Source organism: Grammomys surdaster, unplaced genomic scaffold (genome assembly GCF_004785775.1).
Source record: "Grammomys surdaster isolate TR1022 unplaced genomic scaffold, NIH_TR_1.0 241, whole genome shotgun sequence".
Lineage (NCBI taxonomy): Eukaryota > Metazoa > Chordata > Mammalia > Rodentia > Muridae > Grammomys > Grammomys surdaster.
In genome coordinates, this window is record NW_021604686.1 from 4,253,216 (window position 1) to 4,278,836 (window position 25,621).

General features: G+C 37.5%; 1 protein-coding gene across 7 annotated transcripts in view; it reads left to right on the forward strand.

Annotated features, from left to right (window-relative positions):
- Window positions 1-25,621, forward strand: part of Myo9a (myosin IXA) — a 188,361-nt gene that overhangs the window by 127,920 nt on the left and 34,820 nt on the right. For 5 of the 7 annotated variants that reach the window (XM_028774384.1, XM_028774387.1, XM_028774388.1 and 2 more), the window contains 8 exons: window positions 1,003-1,084; window positions 1,605-1,820; window positions 11,589-11,701; window positions 18,777-18,919; window positions 22,232-22,455; window positions 22,880-22,996; window positions 23,321-23,509; window positions 25,346-25,393. In XM_028774384.1, coding sequence (XP_028630217.1) covers window positions 1,003-1,084; window positions 1,605-1,820; window positions 11,589-11,701; window positions 18,777-18,919; window positions 22,232-22,455; window positions 22,880-22,996; window positions 23,321-23,509; window positions 25,346-25,393 — 1,132 coding nt within the window. The remainder of the gene's footprint in view (window positions 1-1,002; window positions 1,085-1,604; window positions 1,821-11,588; window positions 11,702-18,776; window positions 18,920-22,231; window positions 22,456-22,879; window positions 22,997-23,320; window positions 23,510-25,345; window positions 25,394-25,621) is intronic. The other 2 variants (XM_028774386.1, XM_028774390.1) reach the window with 2 other exon arrangements.

Below are 25,621 nucleotides of genomic sequence, written 5' to 3' on the forward strand. Positions count from 1 at the left end.
CTTTGCATTGGTGTCTTGTCTGCATGTAAGTTTATGTGAGGGTGTCAGATTGTGGAGTTACTGACAGTTGTGAGCTGCCATGTGAGTGTTGGGATTTGAACCTGGGTCTTCTGGAAGAGCAGACAGTGGTCTTAACCACTGAACCATCCCTCTAACCCCTTGACTTTGGTTCTTAACTAATCTTGCTGCTACCTTTCGTAAATGTATGCCACCATAGTGGGAGTATATTCAGTGATTATCATAGGGGCCTCTGTGAATTCATCGTGCATGTAGATTCTTGTTTATACTAGTGATTGGAGAAGAGGAATAAATTTGGGGACTTGGGAGGTGGTTCAGTGGCTAAGAACACTTGTCACACAAGCATGAAGACCTGAGTTTGGATCTCCAGCACTCACATTAAAGCTGAGTGTGGCTGCATACATCTGTAACTCTAGTTCTGTGGCCAGTGGAGACAGGAACACTGCTGGAGTTGTCCAGCCAGTTATCCTAGCCAAAAAAAGAAAAGGAAAGAAAAAGAAAAGAAAAGAAAAGAAAAGGACACTCCGGGTTCAGTAAAACAGGCAGATAATAACATAGCAGGTACCCAGTGTTGTCTTCTGGCTTCCGCAGGACAATACACAGATGTGTGTAACTGCCTACTTACATGTATGTGAGCATGGCTGCATACACACATATATACACATAATATGAGAATAAATATAAAAATCAGAATTTGAGATTGACGAAGATTTGTAATTATTTATAGAATTTGCTAGAGTTCTTTGACTTGTCCTGTCCTGTTAAATTATAATTCATAGCAGGGTGTCCAATCCCAACACTCAGTAGGCAGAGGCAGGCAGCTCTGAACCCAAGGCTAGAACTACTTAGTGAGTTCTGGGAGAGCCAGGACTACATAGAAGGACACTGTCTCAATAGCCAAAAACAAACAAAATTATAATTCATGCTATATTTTAGGAAAATCTACTAGGAATTGAAACGCAATCCTGTTTATTTTATTTAAAGTGTACACGGTGGAAATCCTCAAGTCCACAAACAAGATGAACCATCGTGGAAACCTAAGTCAGCAGGGCCGGGGCAACAAGAGGTAAGTATTTGATCTTACTTATCTTTTAATTAGAATAGGTGCACATTATTTTGGAATTTACTAGTTTTATAGGTAGAACACCATATTGACCCATTTATTTATTTATTTATTTATTTACAAGCTATAGGCTTAGCCTTTTATAATTAGGAAGTTGTATACTAGTCAAGAATGGTACCTTAGAAATATGAATTATATTTATACAGACAAGACAGAAGTTGCTAAGGCAAAAAAAGAACAGTTTGTTGAGGTGATCTTGGTGTGACCTGCGGCACTGAAGGGTGACTTAGTTCACTGTGGAGAAGAATAGTGCAGACTTAACTTGGATCCTTACCTGTTGTTCACAGTAATGAGTATGGATTCTCTTTGCTCCTCCCTGTTACTTGTGCTAACAGACAGGACATAGGGCATGGTGGGGTGGAGGGAAGTTTCCAGACATTCATGAGCCCTCTTTCATTGGCATCTTCTCCCAAATTACAAAAACAAAACATTGTTGTGTTATTTGTTTTATCATTTGGTCAAGCAGGTTGCCAGACCGGCCCATAAAAAGAAAGCTCGAATGGCGCGGACGCGCTCCGATTTCTTGACTAGAGGTACTTTTGCCGATGGGGAGGGGGATACAGAGGAAGATGATTACGATGACATTATTGAGCCCCTTCTCTCCCTTGACCAAGCTTCTCACTCTGAGCTAGGGCCTGTATCCAGCCTGGGTCAGGCCTCTCACAGTGACTCCGAAATGGTAATTTTTACAGCAATAAGAAAAAATAGCAAGCAGATCTGCTCGGAGTAGTCTTTGCTAATCTAAAGCTAACCTTCACAGCTTTTTTTTCCACATAATGGCTTGTACATGAGAAACCTCAGTGAACACAGCAACAAAAGCTAAGTCTAATTTAATAGAACTCAAATAAGGGGCACTTTAATTGTATATATCAAATGATAAATTAGGTAAAATTAAGATTATTTAAATTAGCACAGATTTTGCCTTTAAAGGTCTAGAGTAGGAATCACAAGTTTTTTAATTTTTATTTTTGTAAAGGGCCAGATAATAAATATTTTAGATTTTGTAGATCATGGTTTTAGTTGCTCGAAGCTGCTAAATCTTGACCACTACTGTGTGAAAGCAATCACAAACAATAAGATGAAAATGGAGAAGGCATTTTAATACATATGCAGAACGAGGTAATGGACTTTATTTGATTTATACTGGTTAGGGTTTACTGATCTAGTACATAGAATAAGATACCTGTTAAATAAATTTAGACTTTAACAGAAATACTATTTATTCATTTAAAAACTAGGGGTAGGGGAAGCTTTAAAGTTCCTACCTTTTCTTTTCTGTTAAGTAATAGAAAAGAAACATGAGTTTTGTATAATGTAAGTGGGCACGGTGGAACACAATATCTCAAGTTCAAGGCTAGCTTGAACTATACAGTGTGAGACCATGTTTCCCAAAGACTTAAGATGGATATGATCACACATTTAGAAGGCTGGGGCAGGATTTCCAAATTTTGGTACCAACATGAGCTATATAGTTGAAGGCCAGGCTAGACTAGAAAGCAAAGCCCTCTCTTAACAACAGTAATGAAAATAAGCATGTACATGCAAGCCTCTGGCCTGATCTCTAGCAAAGTGCAGACACATATAATTTAATGAGCAAAGTGTGTTATCCTGGACCAACCCAACCAGATAGGTTATGTATAGCATGTATTTGTTTTAAACAGAAATCAAAACATTTTAATTGAGTTTAAATAAACCTGTACTCATTTTGGCTAAGCGTACAACTTTATTATCATCTGAACCAAAATTATGATACCATATTACATTTACAGTTATCTTAGGGTGAAGAGTTTAATTCTTGGGGCCGAGATAGTTGCTTAGGAGGTAAAGTATTTGCTGTTCAAGGTCCTGAATTTAGACTCCTAGTACCCATTTAAAAAGCCAACTATGCTGGTATGAGCCCTTAATCTCAGACCTTAGAGGTTAAGATAGAAGAAACCCAAGGGTCCTGTGGCTAAGTCAGCTTTACCAAATGGCCAAGCTCCAGATTCATAGACTCTGTCCTCCCCCCCCCCAAAAAAAACAAACAAACTAGATAGCCAGGCATTGTGACATGTGCCTTTAATCCTAGCACTTGGCATTTTAGTGATAGAGGCCACCTTGGTCTACATATTGTCAGGCCAGCCTATCCAGGTTACATAGTGAGAAAAAGTAGAGTGATAGAAGAAGACACACAGATGCACTTAACACATGCCCGTGTGTGCGTGCAAACACATACACACATACACACACACGCACGCATATTTTATTCTATGAGTGTTCTAGGAAATGACCGTATAGAGATCCTAATAAACTACGTCTAATAGGAACTAAAACAATTGTGGTTGATGAAAGTTTTTATTTTCCTATATACATTGGCTCTCCAGTCACTAATGTCTGTTTACTGTGGAGGATTCTTATGATGATCTTTGAGTCATTGCATATTTGAAGTTTAAACGGTTATGTTTGAATTATATTTAGACCCAGTTAGAATTTTTCTAAATTTCTCAAATATTCTGATTGTATTCATCTCTTATAAAAGGCTAGACACAATTTTTAAGTAGTAATGTTGATATTTTGTGGAGGACAAAAAAAAAATGCAGGATGTGCTCCCTGATCAATCAAAATGAGCTATAGGCCTGAAAATGCAGAAATTCGAAATGATCTGTACTCTTCTGTTAATGTAAGTAGAGCTCAGACCTCTTGATGGTAGGATTAAGTGACTGTTATGAAGGTGCCCTGTATTTGAATTATAATAGCATATATATATTACACACACACATATATATACACATACATATATATATATAATAGTTAAAATTTTATATAGAGCAAGCAAATCTTACTGAAAGTCTGTACAGATTTATTGTTCATGGAAGAACTTAGCACTTTATAACTGCTGCTTTGTTCCTGAGAGTTTCTTTTGTAACAATCCTTAGTCCTTTCCATGGTAGAGTACTATTCACACTGGGAACTCTTGCGGGGATCAACCAGGAAGTTAGGCCTTCTGCTTGGAGCTTTTAGCTCTTTTTGGTGTTGTAGCCTCTGTTCACCTGCTTGACAGTCACTGCATGCCCGTAGTTGTAGAGCACCTTCCTGCACAGTGTGTCAGTCACCTCTAGCTTTCTTACTCTCCTGATTAGCCTGTTTAGGAACAGGTGGTGGTGCTGGTTTCTGGTGGATGCTTGCATGAGGAAGCTTTGCTTTGTAGAATAAGCTACTAGATACTTACTGGAGTGGGGGTGTAGAGGGAAGGGAAGGAATCGTTTTAAAATGTGTTTCTCTGATGATTCTGAAAATGTGTCATATATTCTAACTCTGATACTGTGATGATGAATCTTACTGTTTATAAGGTGAATTTATTGCATTATCAAAATGCATGTTTTTCAAAAGTGGATTTGAGTTTATTGGGTACATGAATTTCTAAAAAATGATTTTTTTTCCCTAGGCAAAATGGTGTTATCACCAATATTTGCTAACAAGGGAGCCTGGTGTTAGTCCTTAGCAGAAATAGCCATCTGCTCTTTCTAGTTTACAGTCATTGATCTTACAGGATTAAAAACAGTTGCAAATCAGTCACCTAAAGGGAATTTGAAATGAACACTTCATCTGAAGTTGGCTAATTAATAACCGTTGATGTTGTAGGAGAGGGCAGGCAAGAGTTATAGTTTCTCACTTCTGTGATTGTATGCTTTTGTGAAAGCTCCTATTTCAGACTGCAGTTTAAACACTAGTGTGTGCTGGTCTCCTTGGATTCTGTGTCTACCAGAGTGATACTTACCCAAGAAGAAGAAAAAGCATATTCTGCTAAGCTACACTTTAAAGTTATCTGTGTTTAGATTTCTATAACAAAATTGCCTGAAGTAACAACATAAATGATAGGCCTAGTCCCATGGCTCTGTTGCTTTGGTTCTGTGAGGAAGCAGTATAACCTATGGGGTGACCAAAAAGAGAAAGGCATGGTCCAGTAACCTAATTCTTCCCACTAGTCATTGTCTATCTCATCTTTTCCAAAGAGGAATAATTTTTATTTACTATGTTTATTTTTCCATTTTCTACTTGATTGACTTCTGCTTTTATCTTTATGTCTATAATCTCTATGTCTGTAATTGGTATGTATGATCAGTTTTTGTGAATGTTCCACAAGTATTTGATAAAAGTACTCTGTTCATAGCATAAAGTTTCAAAACACACCCATAATCTCACCTTCTTCCTTATGCTGTCCTTGATTTTTCATTGTGTTTTGTATATTGATCTGTCTCCGGCTGAGAATGGTAAGGTAAATCCTCTGTTCCTTCTTATGCGGCTTTTAATATTTAAAGAAGTGCTCTTGTCACATTTAATGCTCTTTATTTTTGGTTCTTGTTAATACTATCTCCGATTCTCTTTCCTTACCACTTCCTTTGCTTAGCCCTTTATTTTATCTTTGCTTATATGTTTTCTATAACGTAGAGTCCTACTTCAAATAAAATGGAAAGTATTTTCCTTCCATGGGTGGATCAGATCTTCATTGATCTGATAGGCCATTTATAATTCTGTTTTCACTTTTTAAAGGACTGTATCATCATACCTAACTTAGTTTTTCATAAGTAATACTTGATTAATTTGCATCCATGACACAACTATCAGTCATTCTGCTCTCATCTTCTTTATATTTGTTTTAGGAGCTTTTCTTCTTTGTCAGAACATATAATTTAATATTTTTTGTTCTAAGTCCAAACTTTGTGTTCACCTTTGATCTACTAAATTTATTTGCTTAGATGAAGCTCTTCTAGCAGTCAGTAGTTACCCAGGAAAGACTTAAAATGCTCAGTTATTTTAAGTCATAACTCAGTTATGGAAATCTAGAACACCGCTAACTTACCTGACTTTTTTTCTTTAGCCTTGACATTTTAGGAACCATCTTGATTACAGTAAATCCATGATTTAGGGGCTGGAGAAATGGCTCAGTGGCTAAGAGCACCAGCTGCTCTTGTACCTGTGTGGCAGTTCACAACCATCCAGGGGATCCTACAAGCATGCACACTGTCATGCATACAAGCAAAACTTTCATATACATAAAGTAAAATAAATATTTAATAAAAAAATCTATGATTTACAGTTTAAGTCAGTGGTTCACCATTGCTATCTCTACATTTTTTGAAAATGCTGTTTTATAGATATCTTTATGTAGTATTGTCTTTTGCCATTCTAATTTTCTGTTATTTGTGATTTATTTTATATTTTAGTTTGGAGCATTCAGACTTTTGTTTCAGGTGTAGGATAGAATTAAGTTAGTTGATCATTTTAGATTAGTGATCCATTATACCTACTAGACTCTTTCTGTCTGTAACTTCTTGTCTTATTTCTGCCTTTGGAGAAGTTACCTTTATATTTACTATTATCTTGTGTCTCTTGTTTAGGAACTTCAGGTATTAGGAATAGTGATTTGTGTTTATTTGTCTTTGGTAACCTGTAAGTTATTTTCAAGTTAATTTGACTTTATTGATTACATTTGTTTTTTGATAGCTGATACATGTTTATTCTCAGTCCCCACCTGATCTCCTTCCTCCCTCTCCCACTGTTCCTACCTTCTTCCTTATAGGCTCCTTTCCTACATTTACACTGGTTTTTGTTTTGTTTTGTGCCCACTGATTTTAGCAAACCATGTAGTCTCAAGTTTGGAACTCCTTTGTACACTACTGAAGACAATGACTGTTCGTTTCTTAGAACCTATCAGTTGCTAGTGCTTCATCATGGAGGGATTGAGCTCCACTAGCCCCTCCCATTTAAGATTGGTGGTTGACAGGCTCAGTGGAGGCAACTCCTGCTCCCGTAAGATCATGTTTGCAGTTGTGGCATGCTTTGAAAACAGCGTTTTATAGCCCTCCCCTCCTTAGGCTGTGCTGTTCCTTTTAGATGTCCCACGAGCCGTAGATGGAATGGTATAGATGGCCTGTTCAGGGTTGGGCAGTCAACTATCACTTATTCTAAGCCTCTGGAGTGGCAAGGGGACTCTTTAATCACAGCTGTTCACTGCAAGGAGAAGCTTCTCTGGTTAAGAATGAGAATAGCATTTGTCTGTGGAAATAAACATAAATATTGAGAGTACAGTTGAGTGCCTTGTCACTTCAGCTGAAAGACAATAATGAGGTCTTTACTCACCTGTGACCTCAGCTTTTTTTTTTTTTTTTTTTTTTTTTTGAGACAGGTTTTTATTATAGAGATAGGGCTATATTGTAACTTCTTAGATCAGGTTGGCCTTAAACTCACAGAGATCCTCTTGCCTCTACCTCCAAGCCATGGGTTCTTGACCAGATTTACAGTACCAGATATATACCTTATCCCATGGAGCAGCAAGCTGTCCCCTTGCTAGTTAGCTTTCATAGAAGGCACTCTGCATGCTGCAGGAGTAGATACAGCATCAATAGTCTTACCTAGCTGGGAACCCCAAGGACTTCAGTACCAGTGGCAGAAAGAATGTGCCCACAAGCATAATACCAACACACCTGTAAGAGTTATAATGACTAAGTTGTTTTGATTCTTATTTTGGTTCTGACTTGATACTCTATTTCTTTATTATTGTACCTTTGTATAGATGTTGTATGTTTTAATTTATTCATTTTGTGTATTTGGTTTGTATAGTTTAGAAGATTAAAAAATTATGAATGTCTTCTCTATCAGTGTAACAAAATACAGTTTCTTTATGGAAAGACTGTTCTCTTTTGGTGATCAGGCAATGTTTTATTCTCCTTTCCCTTATAATTTTCTGATTCTGGATTTTTGAGCTCTTTTTCTTTATAATACAGTCTCCAAAGAGAATTTTTCCCTATCCTTTTACAAATTTACTTTCTTCTAGAGGCAGTGGCTTTAGCAATTTCAGGTCTTTTCCTTTATTTTCTGAGGCAGAAGTTTCACTCTGTAGTAAAGGCTGGTCAGATTCACAGTATTTTTTCAGTGTTGGCCTTTCAAAAACTGAGATTTCAGATATGAGCTACTATACTCGGCTTCTTTTAGTGTTTCATGCTTCAGGTAGACCTTTTCTTTCTGCCATTTACTTTCAGTCAATCATAAGGCCCTGCCAGTTTTATCCTTTGTTCTTCTACAGTTTTCTTAGACTGACTTTATTTTTGGTGAAAGTTTGTGCTGGGATTATAAGAATTTTTGGGATTACGCAAGTAATTTGAAGTTTCCAAGAACTCTTATTTGCAATTGTTTACTAGGTTTTGTTATTTTTATTCTTGTTTGATAGTTTTTTAGACTGTCACTCTATCTTAAGTATTCCTTTATTTCCCTCTAAGACATTTACTTGTTTGGGAGAATATAGGGTTATTTTGTCTTGTTGAGTTTCTTCTACATTGCTAGAATTTACTAATTGCAACCTTGTGCAGTCATTTAGAATAGCATTTACCAGATATCAGAAATATAAGAGGGGACCAGGAGTAGTGCACTTCTCTAATCTTAGCACTCGGGAAGCAGAGGCAGCTGGGTCTTTGTGAGTTCCAGGCCAGCCTGGCCTATGTAGAGTGTTCCATGCCAGCAAGGGCTGCATAGTGAGACTCTAACAATAGAGCTGGAAAGATGCCTCAGTAGTTCTTGTACTGATCTTGCAGAGGACCCATGTTCAGTCCTAATACCTAGGCCACTCGCCTCTGAGTCTAACTACAGCTCCAGGAGCATTTGACACATCCCCACACACTGTGCAAACCTATGCTCACACACATGCAATTAAACAATAAAAATGAAAAAAAAAAGATTAAGAGTGTGTGTGTGTAGGCATCTTCTAGGGCCAGCACCAACAGTGGCTTGGTGGATATGGTTTCCATATAAAAGGCCTTTTTGGTAGAGCCCCACCCTCTTAAAATGGTTTGCTGCATTAGCAGCCACTGGTCCAATTGGATCAGGGTCCATCTTGATGAAATCTCTAGGCAGTTGTTTAATTTTTTAAATTTATGGCAGCATTCTGGGCCACTTCCTCTTTCTTCTTCTGCAGAGAAAGAAAACTACTTAGTTAGGCTTATAGTTCATATATCAGAAGAATTGCTTTCTCAATCCAAAGTACAGTTCTGTTCTGGTCTGATTTCCTAGCACAAAGTTCATGCTTCCCTGGATCCTCCTAGAGCCATGGAGCATAGTCAGCATACCCTTGTCGAATTACCATACAGCTGTCTTCAGGAAATTCACCAATTTGGTGGGGCCCAGCATGCAGCAGGGATCAGCCTGTCACTGCCTTCCCAGTGCTAAAATTATAAGTATGCACCACCCTACCTGGTCCTCTATCACCGCCACCGCCACCACCACCACCAGCACCTGCAGCACATATTTGTGTTCTGGGGCGAGCACTCAAGTCTTCATGCTTCCCTAAACACTTTTGGACTGAAGATCTCTAAGGCTGATACTTTTTTATTTTCTTTCTGAAATCTTGATTCACTTTCAGTATCTTGATTATCCCATAATTGGTCATTTTCAGTTTTTTTCTGTAGCTATGCCAACGTGTATATTCTGTGTTCTAAATAAGACAAACAGTAAGCCTGCTGATTAGCAATCTCAATGAATTTGAACCAAAAATAAAGCCTCCATATCTTTTTTTTCCCATGGAGGCAAAAAGTATGTGTATACACATACAGGCACACACACACACACACACGTGTGTGTACAAGCGATAAGTGCCCTTGTGAATCTAGAGTTGTATTAATATCCGACTTCCGTGTTCTTTTGAGGAACGTAGTTTATAGATAGCGAACATATTCTTTTGAACCTCATTAAGTGCTCATCTTTTATCCTTCTAAAATTGAGTGTTTTATTGCATTGTTAATGACTTGATAATTGATTTATTAACTGTTTATAAATGAGGTCATGTACAGATACTCATTTGACAGTTTGCTCTTTGAAGAATTTATATACAACTATGAAACCTGTGTTTCAAGTGTCAAGATTTCTGTAACATCAACAATTTCCTTATGTTTCTACTGAATTTCCTCCTTCACTCTATTCTCGAACTTCATAAAAATGTAATTAGACAATATGTAGAAGGAAGAATTATTTTTTAAAATGTATATTGAGGTGGTATCTCTGGAAGTTTGAGTCTTTTTACATGAATTTTTGTTTTCTATTTCCCCTTTTCATCCATGTAAAGTACAATTATAATTAGTATTTTTAATATCCTTCTAATTGAACAATTCAGTCAATGTAAATGCCTTGATTTTTTTTCTTCTTGTTAAATATAATATATTCCTACTTTTTATTTCTCTTTTAAAAATTATATAGTTTACATTGTGAATTTTTCTGGTTAGTTGAAGAATTTGTTTCCCTCCCAATTAATTTTCTGTATACTATGGTTTTCTGGTAAGATTTCCAGATCTAGAATATAACTGTTCTGGAAACAGTTTGATTCTTTTAGGCCTTTCAAAATCAGTAGACCCAAACAGCACTCAGTTGAAGGGCAATTATTTTGACTACCGAGACAAGTTCATTTGTATCCTGTTGTGGCCTGTACAGCACAGAGTTGAGTTCCTGGCTCTTGGGCACCAGCATCATAACTAACCTTACCTTTAATTATTCCACACCTATACGTGATATTGGTGTTTTCGCATACAACAGTATTGATTAGTACTGATCCCAGTATTGAAAGGGAATCTTTTCTAGATCTCGAGATTTATGCAGCTCTCTCCCCTTTCCAGTATTGTTACTTGGTCACAAGGTACTTTGATTGCCATGAGCTTTTATCTGCAGGTGTTCAGCTCAAGGAGTCTAAAACTTCATTTGGGGTTCCCCTCTCTGTGTCATAGCACAGAAACTAGTAATATCATGAGGCAGTAAGCTGGAGCAGGTATAAGCTACCTACTTCCTTTGTTTCTTACCAGTTGTCTTAAAAACTGTTTGTCTGACTGTTCTTATGCATTAGATACGGATTTCCTCTACTCTACGTTGGCCACAGACATCTGTCTATGACAGCTCTGGGTGTTTTCTGACTTTGTGCCATAGCCAAGCATATCAAAAGGCTAAAGGACACTTTAACAGATAAAATACAAGAAAATTACTTGAATAACTAGCAAGAATTCTCAGAAGTGAATTGTCCTTAGAGGAGCGTACATTAATTGCCAAATGAAATTGAAGTGCTAGTTTGATAACATAAATTGTTTATAATTTAGAACATAGGTGATGTTTTGATTTTTTTTTTCTGTGTAGCCTAGTTTTTTTTAAACTTTGACTGGATATAACAACAGTCTATAACCCATAAAAAGAATCCCTCAAGGTCCCCCCCCCAAAAAAAAAAAAGAGGTATAGAACATAATACTCACTGTTGTGTTATTTCTCAGATTTGGATTCTTTTGAGTTTGTCTTTGAATGGTTTTGACTGTTTTCCTGACTTCCTGATGAGATACTTACTGAATTGACAGGAACTGTGAACTGTTGATTACTGAGTTGTAAGTTAGTCATGCTATCATATGTTTACTTGATTTTAAGTCTTTGCCATGTGTAATTCCTACAGACGTCACAACGATTTTCTTCAGTTGATGAACAAGCAAAGCTCCATAAGGCTATGTCTCAAGGAGAGATTACAAAATTGGCAGTAAGACAGAAGTCTTCAGATTTGGACATAAGGTATGAGGTGTAAAGAAATAATAGGAGTTTTTTTTTTAATTTTTTAAAAAATTATTTAATTTTATAGGCATCAGTATTTTTCCTGAATGTGTATTTCTGTGAGAGTGTCAGATTCCCTTGGAACTGGAGTTAAAGACAGCTGTGACCTGCCATATAAGTACTGGACAACAAACCTGGGTCCTCTGGAAGAGCAGCCAGTGCTCTCAACAGCTGAGCCATCTCTCCAGCCCTGAGTAATATAATAATTTCAATGATTTTATTTAATAATTTATATATTAAGTTCTTAAATTAAGCAATTTGCTTTTAAGAAAAACAGTCTAGGTCCTTTTATTTTTCTTTGTACACTAAGTCTTGAATTATAGGCCATGGGCTTTAGCAACTAACCTTTCTGTTTATTCTCCTACAGTGCAGTTCTCTTGCTAGAGCAGTGGTGCTTCAGATATTTTGGGTTTTGTTTTCTTTGGTTTTTCCTGATCAGTCACCTTCACCTGTTTAAGCGAGCTGTCCTGGAGTGCTTCATAGGCTCAGTGCTTAGATCATCTCTCTTTGCAAGAATCTTGTCCTTATCCTGTGCACACACACTGAGCTTTCTTATGTGGATAACAATATGATTTGGAAGAGGTTTCTTAATCATTATATGATTTATAATATTGTATTGTAAAAGGCCAGAGATTAGGTAGGATGAAATTGATATTTTTCAGTTTTTGGGTTGTAATTTATGTAATATATTCTCCACTAAATTGCCCTAGGAAAATACTTTCGAGTTCAAGACAGCCAGCTACAGCTGTTATACAGAGAAACCCTGTCTCAAAACCCCCACCCCCCCCCCCCCCAAAAAAAAAAGCAAGAAAAGAAAAAGAAAATACTTTCAGAAGACAATTTTGTTTTCTTTAAGTTGCTTGTGGGTGAGCTCGGGTGAAGCTGCAGCAGTTATGAGTGTTTGCTGGAAGGGCCTAAACTAAGTACCCCATAAAAAAGTATGAGGTTGAAGAGACGCTCTGCAGTTACCTGTGTTCAGTTCCCAGCACCCATAAGATGGCTCACAATCTTTTTTTTTTTTTACTTTTAATTTGAGACTTCAGTGCCCTATTCTGGTCTCCAAGGACACTAGGCATTCTGGTAGTGCATATACATAGGCTCTTAATACTCCTGACACTGTGGAGGGAACAGACATTGGAGCAGCACCGGGGCTGGCTAGTCACTAGCCTACCTCTAGGTTCAAGGAACTAGAGAGTGGTAGAGCAGGTAAAATCCTCCTTTGGCCTCTAGTACACATAGGGATGTTTATTGGTATGCATAGGCGTGTATATACATCTAAACACACAGAGAGTTCAGGTCATTTTTATTTTCAAATAAATACCTTTTAAAAATTATATAAGCATTTGGGCCCTTAATGAAGATTTCAAGGCATGTTAAAAAATATTTTTTCTTCTTCAATTGTAGACCACTTTTTATAGACTAAAAGGGATTTACAAGGGACTTAAATCTAGAAAAAATTATACCACAAGTCAGAATTGAAAAAGAAGATATGTACATAATAATATAATAGACTAAAGGACATATAATTGGAGACAGTTAAATATATAAATTTAATTTCTACTTTATTTGCCCAAATGACCAACCCCATAAATGATGAAACAAAATAGACAAAATCAAAATGTGAATGTCTTAACAGATGAGAAAAGTCTGCATACTAACCAAGTAGGTAAAACTGAGAAATAAACATGGAGCCAACTGGCCCTCTCTATTCTTAGCAGAAAATAATAAACGTATTTTCAGGAAAAGATAAAAATATAAGATCTCTAGACTTAACTTTATCCAATCTCCCCCCCCCCCCAAAAACAGAAGAGGGGAGGTCTGTGTAGCCCTGGCTGTCTTGGAACTTGCTGTGTAGACCAGGCTAACTTCAAATTCACCTCCCTCTGCTTTCCAAGCACTGAGGTTAAAGACGTGCACTACCACTGCCTGGCAAGTTTGCTAATATTTTTAAGATGTGGACCACATTTTTAAATTAATAATTTTTTACTTATCCACTTTGCATCCTGTCACTCTCCTCCTCCTGGTCACCTTCTCCCACAATCCTTCCCCCATCCTCCCTTCCCTTCTCCTCTGAGCAGGGCCCCCACTTGGTTATCCCCTCACCCTGGCACTTCAAGTCTCTGTGAGGCTAGGTACTTCCTCTCTCACTGAGGCCAGACAAGGCAGCCCAGCTAGAAGAATGTATCTCATATACAGGCAGCAGCTTTTGGGATAGCTCCCACTCCCGATGTATGGGACTTTTTTTTTTTAAATATGTGTGTGTGTAGTGTAAATTCATGAGTGTACTGGTATATGTGTGGTTGAGTGCAGGTGCATGTAGTATGTGGAGGTCAAAGGTCAACCTCATTCAGGTGTTGACCACTGTTTCGTTTTGTGAGACAGGTCTCTTACTGAGTTCTTGGGCTTTGTGGTTTGGCTAGGTTGACTAGTAGTAGCTAGCTCCAGGAATCTCTATAAGCCTGTCATACCATAACCATAAGCTCTGGGAACTAAACTCATGTTTTTCATGTTTGTGTAGCAAACATTTTACCTATTAACCTACCCCCAGTATTTACTTATTTTTTAAATGAATTTTACACATTAAGTGCTTACACCTCTCGGCTTTTTTCCTTTGCTCAGTTAATACATTTTTTTAATGCCCTTTGAAAAAATGGTTCAAAGAAACTTTGGGACGTTGTTCATCTATTGAGGAAAGATTAGAAGACATGTCCTTGCAAAATTGCCCAGCCAGGTAACCCTGTAAGGAAGACTGGAGTTTACAGCCAGGTAACCCTGTAAGGAAGACTGGAGTTTTCAAGCTCTGCTACTGCACACTAGAGCAACACTTTAAACCCAAAGAAATGATAATGAGATATCAATGATCACCATATATTTTGAGAGAACAGTATATTGAAGGAGCCAAAATTAACAGATAAAAATGTAATATCAAGGAAATACACAAGATAGAAAACGTTAAAACCAGAAAATATGATGAAAATTCTGCGTAGTGACTATAACTGACACCAAAGTTTATGAAAAAGAAACATCCATAATAAAAATAATTTTGGAAAATTAAAAATAATGGTGTTGAGGGTAACAGTTTATCGGATAAAATGCTTCCTAAGCAACATGAGGACCTGAGTTCAGATCTCTGTCACTCACAAAAAATTCCAGGTGTGAAGTTATGCCTGTAACTCCAGTGGTTGAGGCAAGAGATAGCTAGGTCCCTGGAGCTTACTGCCTAGCCAGGTAAGTGACATTGGTATACTTCAAGGTCAGTGCGAGACTTCATTTCAGGAAGTTGGAGATTAATTGAGGAAATCACTTGACAATACACGCACACTCACGCGCGCACACACACACCAATTCTAGTAATAATAATGAAGTAATAAGGAGGGAGGAAGAAAAGTGACTATATCTCAGAAAGTTGTACAATAAAGTAGAAGGATGAGAGAAGGAAATTTTATAACCAATTTAAAAGGTGAGTTACTCAATATAAAGAAAAGGTATAGAAGAGCCAACTACTACTAAAACAATTCAGCCTGGGTGTGGAGACACATACCTGTAATCCTAACACTCAGAAGGTGGAGGAAAAAGAGGATTGAAAGTTGGAGGTCACCCTGGACAACACAGTAAGACTCTGCCTCCAAAACAACACAACCAGATGTTACACAGTTGAAGCCCCACCAAGGACTGAACATCATATTGGACACAAATAGACTTGTACTTTATAACAACGAAAGTAGGTCTTCTTCATCTTGCTTTCCTCTCTCTTTCTCTCATATATTACATCCCTACTGCAGTTTCCCCTCCTTCCTCTTCTCCTGGATTCTCCCTACCCCTCTTCCAATTCCTATCTACTCTTCCGTTTCCCTTCAGAAAAGGGCCGGCTTCCCAAGGATATCAATCAAACATGGCATATCAAGTTGTAATAAGGCTAGGCACCTCCCTCATATTAGGCCTGGATGAGGTGATCCAGTGGGAGGAAAAGAGTCCCCAAAGCAGGCAAAAATGTCAGAGACAGCCCCTGCTCCTACTGTTAGGAGTCCCATAAGGAGATTAGGCTACTCAACTGTAGATGACCTAGGTCAGACCCAGGCAGGCTCCCTTATTGTCAGTTCAGTCTCTGTGAGCCCATATGAGCTCAGGTTAGTAGATTCTCTGGGTTTTCTTGTGATATCCTTGATCCCTCTGGCTCCTACAAATCCTTCCTTCCTCTTTTCTGCAAGATTCCCAGGGCTCTGTATAATATTTGGCTGTGAGTCTCTGCATCTGTTCTAATCTGTTGATGGATGAAGCCTTTCTGATGACAATTGGGCTAGGCACCAATCTATGAATATAGCATATTATCATTAGGCATCATTTCATTGACACTTTTTTTGGTGCCAGCTGTGTTTCATTCTCTCCTAGGTCTCTGTTTCTGTATAGCCTCTGGTTCCTGGCCCTCCAGGCAGTGTCGAGGTGTACTTCCTCTCTTGGTTTGGGTTTCAATCTAGATGAGTTGCTGGTTAGCCACTCCAGTTTCTGTACCACAAAACATTTTGTAGGCAGGACAAATTGTAGGTTGAGTTTTGAGGCTGTGTTGGTGTCCAAATTCTTATACTGGAAGTCTTTCCTGGTCACAGAAGATTGCCAGTTCAGGCTCCATAGCTCCCCCACCTACCCCCTTTTTAAGTCTTAGCTAGCGTCATCCTCATAGATTCCTGGGAGTTTTTATTGGATTAAGTTTCTTCCTTGCCGCTGAAATCCTCCCCAATTCCAGTTGTCTTTCCAGTACTCCTTCCCTCTTCTCCACGTCTTCTCCACATCTGATCCCTCCTGTTACTATCCTCACTGGCCTGCAGTCTACCCAAGATATCTATTCTGTTTCTCCTTCTCAGGAAGAGTCTTGCTGCACTCACCCCCCGCCTCCGCCTCCAGCCCTCCTTGTTATTTAACTCTCTGAGTCTGTGAATTATAGCATGATTATCCTTACTTTACTGCTAATAAACTGTCCACTTAGTGAGTACACACCATGTTTGTCTTTTTGGGTGTGGGTTACCTCACTCAGGATGATTTTTTTTTTTCTAGTTCCATCCATTTGCTTGCAAATTTCATGATGCTATTTTTTTTAACAGCTGAGTAATACTCCATTGTGTAAATTATCACATTTCCTTAACCATTCTTCTGTTGAAAGACTTCTAGGTTGCTATTATGAATTAAGTTGCTATGAACATAGTCGAGCAAGTGTTTTTGTGGTAGGATTGAGTGTCCTTTGGGTATATGCCCAGAAGTGGTATAGCTGGATCTTGAGGTAGACCCATTGCCAATTTTCCGAGAAAACATCATATTGGTTTCCAAAGTGGCTGTACAAGTTTTCAGTCTCACCAGCAATGGGAGACCTTCAAAAAAATCATTAATTTTTACTTCAAAAATTTGTACTTCATAAAATTGGAAAACCTCAAAAGTAATGGACAATTTTCTTGATAGATACCACTTACCAAAGTTATATTAAGGTCAAATAAACAATTTAAATATGGACAAAAACCCCTAAGGAAATAGAAGCCATTATTAAATGTCTCCTGACACTCCCCCTCCCCCAAAAGCCTAGGGCCAGACAGTTTTAGTTCCAAATACTACCAGATTCAAAGAAAAGCTAATACCAATCAGTACTCCTCAAATTATTCCACAAAATAGAAACAGAAAGAACACTGCCAAATTCATTTTTTGAGGTCTGTTTCTCTGATACCCAAACCACATAAAAATTCAAAAAAGAACAAATTACAATTTCTCTTGTGAACCTTAATATAAAACTACTCAATAAAATATTTGCAAAGTGAATCCAAGAACTCATCAAAAAAATCGTCCATCATGATCAAGTAGGTTTTATCTCAGAGAGGCATATATAAACAAACTGAAAGAATAAAACCACATGATCATTTTATTAGATGCTAAAAAATCTTTTGACAAAATTCAACACTCCTTCATGATAAAAATCTTGGAGAGATCAGGGATACAAGGGACATACCTAAACATAATAAAGTCAATTTATGGCAAGCTGATAGCCAACATCAAAATTAAATGAAGAGAAATTCAAAGCAGTTCCACTAAAATCTGGAACAAGGCATAGACTTGTTACCTAGTAGGCATTGAAAATTTTCACATTCAATCTGTATGTTCATTCACAAATTAATATACAAATTAGTGACCCCTCTTTCCCCAGTGCAAAGTTAGAATACATAGTATATGTTTATGTGAGCTGCTATTATTTTAATGTATTTCATTGATCTTCATGAAAAAAGAGATTGTATGTATCACTAAAAAGAGACAGTATAGTGTAGCAAACTGCCCAATCTGGTGGCACAGACCATTAATTCCAGTTTCTTGAAGATGAGGTAGGATGAACACAAGTTCAAGGCATGCCCGAACCTATAGAGTTTGAGGTCAGCCAGGGAAGCTGTCGCAAAATAAAAGAACAAAAGAGGGACAGAGGTGGAGCTCAGTGTTGCGTTAGTTACTTTCTTGTTGCTGTGATAAGACACCATGATCAAGGCAGTTTATGGAAGGACCAGGTTATGTTGGCTTACAGTTCCAAAGGTGTAAGAGTCCATCATGGAAGAGAGAGGAGGCATGGCAGCTTGATCAGAAAAGTTCTTACTCACATCTTTAACAGCAGGCAGGAAGCAGAGAATGGACAGGAAGTGGTGCAAAACTATAAACAGAGTTTTCTTTATTGTAAGCTACATGTGAGATATAAAAATAAAAAGATGGCAGTTTGCCATCAGTAAACTATAATCTTTGTTACACTGCTCTGAGGCTTCTTTATCAAATGATTTAAAATTTGGGAGTTTTGTATTTTATATTCAAGATGAGTTGGTTGTGTGACTCCAAAGTAGAGTGTTGCCTAGCATGTGTCCAGCAGTGTACCCACCCGCCAAATACACACTGAAGTTAAAATAGAAAACTACATATGAAAAGTATATAAAACTTAAAAAGTATGTAAAAACTTAAAGGAGGATATACAGGTATTACAGTGACATCTGATTTTCATCTTACCTTTATTTTGTTTTAAAAACAGACCCCAGAGAGCGAAGATGAGATTCTGGGCCAAAGGGAAACAAGGAGAGAAGAAGACTACTAGAGTAAAGCCTGTTCCCCACGCGGAGGTCTCGTCACTCTTTGCTGGCTCAGATGTGACACCTGCTCATCCAGTTTCTGATGGTAAAATGGACAAAGGGTGGAGCTTCCTCATTTCTGTTACTCATTCTGAAAGTATACTGTGCCTTTCTTCTTCAGAATGACATTCCTATTGGAATGATTTTCATAAGATAGGACTATTACTGTTAAGTGCTTCCTTAATACGGCAAGGCATACTCTGCTTGTGTTAGATCCCCCAAGAACATGCAGCATAGAGCATGGCACAACCTCTTCAGTGATGATGAGTCTTGAGCTAGCCTTTTTTTCTAAATTGTAAAGGTTTGGCCTTGATTCATTTATTTAATAAATACATAATAGTCATAGTAATTCATAACATTAGCTCATTATTGAGTGCTATGTAAAACCATAATAAACATGTTATATATATTAAATCTATTGATTTTTAAGAACAACTTTTCTGGCCGGGCAGTGATGGCGCACGCCTTTAATCCCAGCACTTGGGAGGCAGAGGCAGGCGGATTTCTGAGTTTGAGGCCAGGCTGGTCTACAGAGTGAGTTCCAGGACAGCCAGGGCTACACAGAGAAACCCTGTCTCAAAAAGAACCAAAAAAAAAAAAAAAAAGAACAACTTTTCTGGTATTAGTACAATTATTATTCATGGTTTATAGGTGAGAGCACCAAAATATAAGAAGTCATCTATTTATACATATTGAAATGAGAATTTGAGTTTAAGCATTTAAACTCCATACTTGACATTGGTTTTTGTTACTGTCATTTTTGTTTTGTGTTTTTTTTCCCTTTGTTTGTTTTTAAGATAAAGTCTCTGTAGCTTTGGCTGTCTTGGAACTTTCTTTCTTTTTAAATTTTTATTGATTCTTTGTGAGTTTCATAGCATGTGTCCCAGTCCCACTCATCTTTCCATCCCCTCATATCCCCCAATTACCCTTGAAACCTCTCCTCTCAAATAAACACATAAACAAACAAAACAAAGTAAAGGCAATATCTCATCATGGAAGCTGTTGTGTGTCACAGTGTGTCCTACAGTATATCCCTCTGTCCACACATCTGTACTTGCACATGTTCATTGCAGTGAGTCATTTCTTTGCTTCATAGTCTCTGGCTTCTGTGGCATCATCAATATTGGATTCTCTCCGGGACTCCTCCTGGCTACCCTGTTGTTGCTGTGTGTCATGAAGATTCTGCAGTGTTAGATTAGCAGCACTGGCCCTTTGATGCATCCCATCTATTTGCAGATGATACAGATTTTAGGGTGGGCCAACTCAAGAGCCTAGCATCTTGGCGCTGGCTCTCCCTTATCCACACTTCCAGGATGAGCTCTCCAGCACTGCTCTTGCTAGGCCACCCAATGCTGTGATGATCAAGAGACAGGGTCAGCCCTCCTGCTCTCTTGTTCTCAGGGCCTGCTCAGCCACACCCTCATCTCCAGCTCCAGCTCCACTGTGCTACCCAGTCAAGGTATGGGGCACACTTTCCCATGTGCTGCAGTTTATGAGCGGCTGGGACAATTCTCCTGCCTCACACCCTCAGGGCTGGCTCATGAGACCAGCGCCAGCTCCACTGTGTTGCACAGGCAAGATGCAGGGCCTGCTCTTCGGAGTACTACAGCCAGTGAGGTGGCATGGCTAGCTCTCCTAACTTGTTTGTTCGTTCAATCTTCGTTCCTTTGTTCCTTTGTTTCTCAAAACAAAGTCTTACACTGTATCCCAAACTGGCCTTGAATTTGAGACAAACTTGCCCTGGCTTCATGGGTGCTGAGATTATATGCATGAGCTATCATGCTTGGTGCAGAGTCTCCATCTCAGCCATTGTAATACACATAAAGTATTTACTTAGTTACCTTCCTCAATACTATGGCAAAAAAACTTTATCAATGCAATTTTAAAATGGAAGAGTTTATTTTGGTTTATAGTTTCAGGGCTTTGCAAGTCTAATATGTTTCTGAACTGTAATGGTCTGCATAGAATTTTATTCTCTAGTGTGAACAAATACAAAAAATGTGGTACTTTTCTCTGTAATATACCTTACCTTCCTAGCTCCCTTTTAACTGGCAGTCTGGGACCCTAGCCCATGGAATGGTAACTACCTATATTTAATTTAAAAGTGGTTTTCTACTCAACCTAATCTCAATAATCCCTCCCAGTCATGCCCAGAGATTGTCTCCAAAGTGATTTTATTTTAGATCCTGTCAAGTTAACAGGATCAACTGTCATATGTACTGCACATTAATGCCTTGCATTACATAAGGTAGCCATTCTTTTGACTTTTAAGGATATAGCAGTAACACACTTGAAAGTACTCAGGAGTAGCAACTAACACTTGAAAGGATAAAGGATGGTAGAGATGAAATTTACCCCTCATTTTGTATCTTGTGGCTTTGTTCTTGTCAACTGACCAACAGATACAGATAATAATAATAATAATAATTCTGTGGTTATCTAACCCTAGTCTAACTGAGATTAGAAAAACTTAACTTTCTCCATTGCATTACTTAAGTGTTCATTTTCTTAATATCTTATCTAATTCACAATGATCATTCTAAATTTACCATTTTCAGTAATTATATTCTAATATAATTACCAAAAAAGAGTGATAAGGTTAATTACTTGAAAATATACATTTTAAGCAAATGTCATTATATAAAGACCTTCATAAAAATTAGGATTATGGCTTTTTATTTATGTTTGAATGAAAATTTAGTAAGGTAGCCTTTGTTTTTAATGCAAAACTGAGATTATAACTTATTGAATATTGTTATTCTAAACAGGATAATGACTTTGTAAAATGAAGTAATTACTTAGTGAGTTAAAGTGAAGTCAGTTTATATCAATATTCTCCTCAGGCTTCAGATAGGGCTTTGCAAGTCTAATCTAGTTCTGTTCTAAATTGTAATGGTTTATATAAAATTTTATTCCCTCGTGTGAACAAATACAAAACATGATACTCTCTTCTGTAATATATACTATCTGTTTATTCCACATATCACATGATAATTTAGACAGTTATAAATAAGGAGTATGTATAAGAAAACACTAAATAAAATGTTAGACCAAAAGCAAGCCAGGTGAGCTACCTCACTCCCTAACAAGTTGTTAACTATCAACAGACAGTGTCGCTGATGTGTTCATGGTTATAGACTACAGTAAAAATTATAATTATCAAAGTCTCCTTGTTGGTTGGTTAGACATTCCTTCAAACAAGTATAACAAAGTTGCAACTGGAAGAACAATATTTAATATTGCTAGTTTGTTGCTTATTCTTCTTCATCTTTGGGACTGAGGTTTTTACAATAAGAATGGAGATTTTCAATATTTTTTTTGTCTTTTTACTTATTACTTACCCTGTTTTGAATTGTAGAATTAACTCAGTACCACCCAACACCTCCTTTGAGTCCGGAACTGCCTGGGAGTTGTCGAAAAGAGTTCAAGGAGAATAAGGAACCTTCTCCAAAGGCAAAGCGCAAGAGAGGTGTGAAAATCAGCAGTGTGGCCTTGGACTCTGTGCATTGGCAAAATGACTCTGTCCAAATCATAACAAGTGCCAACGACTTAAAAAGTATGGATGAGTTTCTTCTGAAAAAGGTACACTTTGTTTGCTCAGTTAGCCTCTGAGTTTTGACTAAAGATTGTTTGTTATAAGATATGCTGTTATAAGATAGGTTAAAATGTCTTCAGTACCTCAGTGTGTTTGTTATCAAAAGCTCAGAGACTAAGACACTCAACGTGAGACAGGGTTTCAGCTTCCTCTGTGATTTCCTAAGTGTCAGATATGAAGGTAAGGCTTACTGCACAGTTGTAGCTGTTGAGTCCACAGAACTGGAGAATCCAAATGCTACAGGAGAACTTAGATGTTGTGATGAAGGGCACTGTCTTTGCTCAGGTCCCGCAGTGTCCAGTGGCTTCTACTGTTAGGATGCTCATTGCTTAAGAAACACTCCAGCCAATGCATTTGTATCTTTTTGATGAATAGTTATGTATAACAACCTTTTCTGTGGTTGGTCCCTAGATGAATGACCTAGATAATGAAGACAGCAAGAAGGATACATTAGTGGATGTCGTATTTAAAAAAGCCCTGAAAGAATTTCGGCAGAATATCTTCAGCTCTTATTCATCTGCATTGGCGGTAAGCTTAGGCCATGTCAGGAGATACAGTGCAACGTGGTTTGTAATTTTAATAATCTATAAAGCCAGACTCAAGGGAACAGTTCTTAGGACTTAATTATTGTATTACTCTAACTGTTAGGTCTGTTACTGATACTTAGTATAGTAGGTTTATCCTGCCTACACCTTATACTATACGATGGGATTGTACAAATGCTGGATAATGCCTTGAGTTGGCTCATTATAAGCCATATTAAGATTGTAATCTATATTCCCCAGTACAAGTTGACTTAGTCTTTAAAGAATGTTTCCATAAAACTTAACAGGTTTTTTTTCTTCTTCTTAGATGGATGATGGGAAAAGCATCCGCTATAAAGACTTGTATGCGCTATTCGAACAGATTCTAGAAAAGACCATGAGGTTTGAGCAGCGTGATTGGAATGAATCTCCAGTGAGAGTTTGGGTTAACACTTTTAAGGTGTTTTTAGATGAATACATGAATGAGTTCAAGACTTTGGATAGCACAGCCCCAAAGGTAAATGAGTTAGATTTCTAGAAGTATTAAATAAATTATAAATTCTTTGTAAGGAATCTGTTTAGGAAACGTTTTTTTTAAATTAGTATTTGTGTATCTTACTTGTGCTAAGTGGTTTCATTATCATTTTTCTACATCTTTACAATGATTTTTGATTATGCTGTTCATGATGACACATGCCAGTAGTCAAATACTGTAGAGGATACGGTAGGAGGGTCATAGTTCAACACCAGCCTAGACAGTGACCAAGAGTGTATTTCAGCAAAATATCACAGAGACCAGACCGATTTATCATTACTCTAGATCTTCTAAGAGACCAGACCAACTTATCATCACTCTAGATCCTCTCAATTGTGCTCTAATAACACCATGTGTTTTCTCTCAGTACATAATAGTGTGCCCTCAATATTACACTTTATATATATTAATCATGATTATATATAAATTGACTTCTGAAAAGTAATGGTTAAAGGTCAAATGAATTATATATACTTAGCTTTTACCTAAGAACATACGAATTAGATCTCTCTTGAATTAGTTTTTAGGAAAAATGTATTTTTGGGGAAATACAAACATCAGTAATATTAACCTTCACTTTTTGGTTCTGTTAAGAGCTGGGAATTGTACTGCTTGATATTTTAATGAAATCTTGCTTTAAAGCTATCAAATATTTTATAGTTGGGTAGGTGTTAGGAACATAGCTCATGCTGGAGTGCTTGACCGACATTCATAAAGTGCAGATCTGAGCTCTGATACATAGAAAACGTGGTGGTCCACATCATCATCCCAGCACTCTGGACGTAGAGGCAGAGTGATCAGTTCAGGCTCATCCTTGGCAACACAGTGAGTTTGAGGCCAGCCTGGAAAACACTGTATACTTTTAAGCTGAGTGTGGTGGCACATACGTTTAATCTCATCACTCTGGAGACTTGAGACAGGAGGATAGAGTGGTTAAAGACAGCCTGTTTTATATAGAGAAATTCTAACTAAAAAAAAATCTAAACAAAAATGTGCATGTGTTTTAAAGAAAGAGACAGCTGTCTAAACAAGGATATCAGTATGTTTCTTTTCATTATAACACATGTAACACTATTATTTGTTCAGGAATATCTTAGTGTTGGATTATGCTTTGTTTTATTTTTACTTATTTTAGCTGATGAATTAAAATTTTAAGCCATTTCAAATCATTTTTATGTAAACAAGTTCTAGACGTTCCAGTGTTGTAGGTATCAGACTTATGCTTTATATACTTGATTCTTACTAGGTTTATACTGCTGCTTTGTAAATTGATGGTTGTTAAAGGACAGGTTTAAGCTGTTCTGTTTTGTGTCATCAGGGGATGCCATCTGTTACAGAGTTTGCCCATGCTCCACGTGGCCCCCTTTTATGCCTGTAGTATGTAGCAAACCTTCATAGTTGAGACTATAATTTGAATAATTATTAAATGTCTAATTATGGTGTTCAATTTAGAACTGGCATTTAAAAAGATATCAGTCTCTAAAAAGTTCATCCATTCTTCTGATTTTGTTAGCACTTCATTTTACCAAACTTAAAATATTTTCTCAAATTTACTTCAGCTCTGCATAGTTCCTCTTGAAGAATAAAGAACTTTTTATTATCAGTTGAAGCTGTTCAAGCATTTTCTTTTCTTTTTTTCAAGACAGGGTTTCTCTGTGTAGTCCCGGCTGGCCTCGAACTCAGAAATCAGCATGTCTCTGCCTACCAAATGCTGGGATTAAAGACGTGCGCCACCACCACCCGGCCCAAGCATTTTCAGAGAAGTGAGTATGTTAGTCATTGTAATCTTAATTTATGTTTTTCCTCACTTCCTACCAGGTGCTTAAAACAGAAAGAAAGAAAAGGAGGAAAAAGGAAACTGATTTGGTAAGTTACACCATTGGTACAATACTTTCCAGCCCAGTAGGTTGAAGCAGATCTTTTATTCCCATGGTTAGATTTAGTAGTAAGTTTACCAGCTCCATAGGGCATACTCACATGCCTTTAAAAAAATTAGAATAATGATGAACCTGAAATCTCATGAACATGTACTTTAAAAGTAGTTTTCTTTCTTTCTTTCTTTCTTTCTTTCTTTCTTTCTTTCTTTCTTTCTTT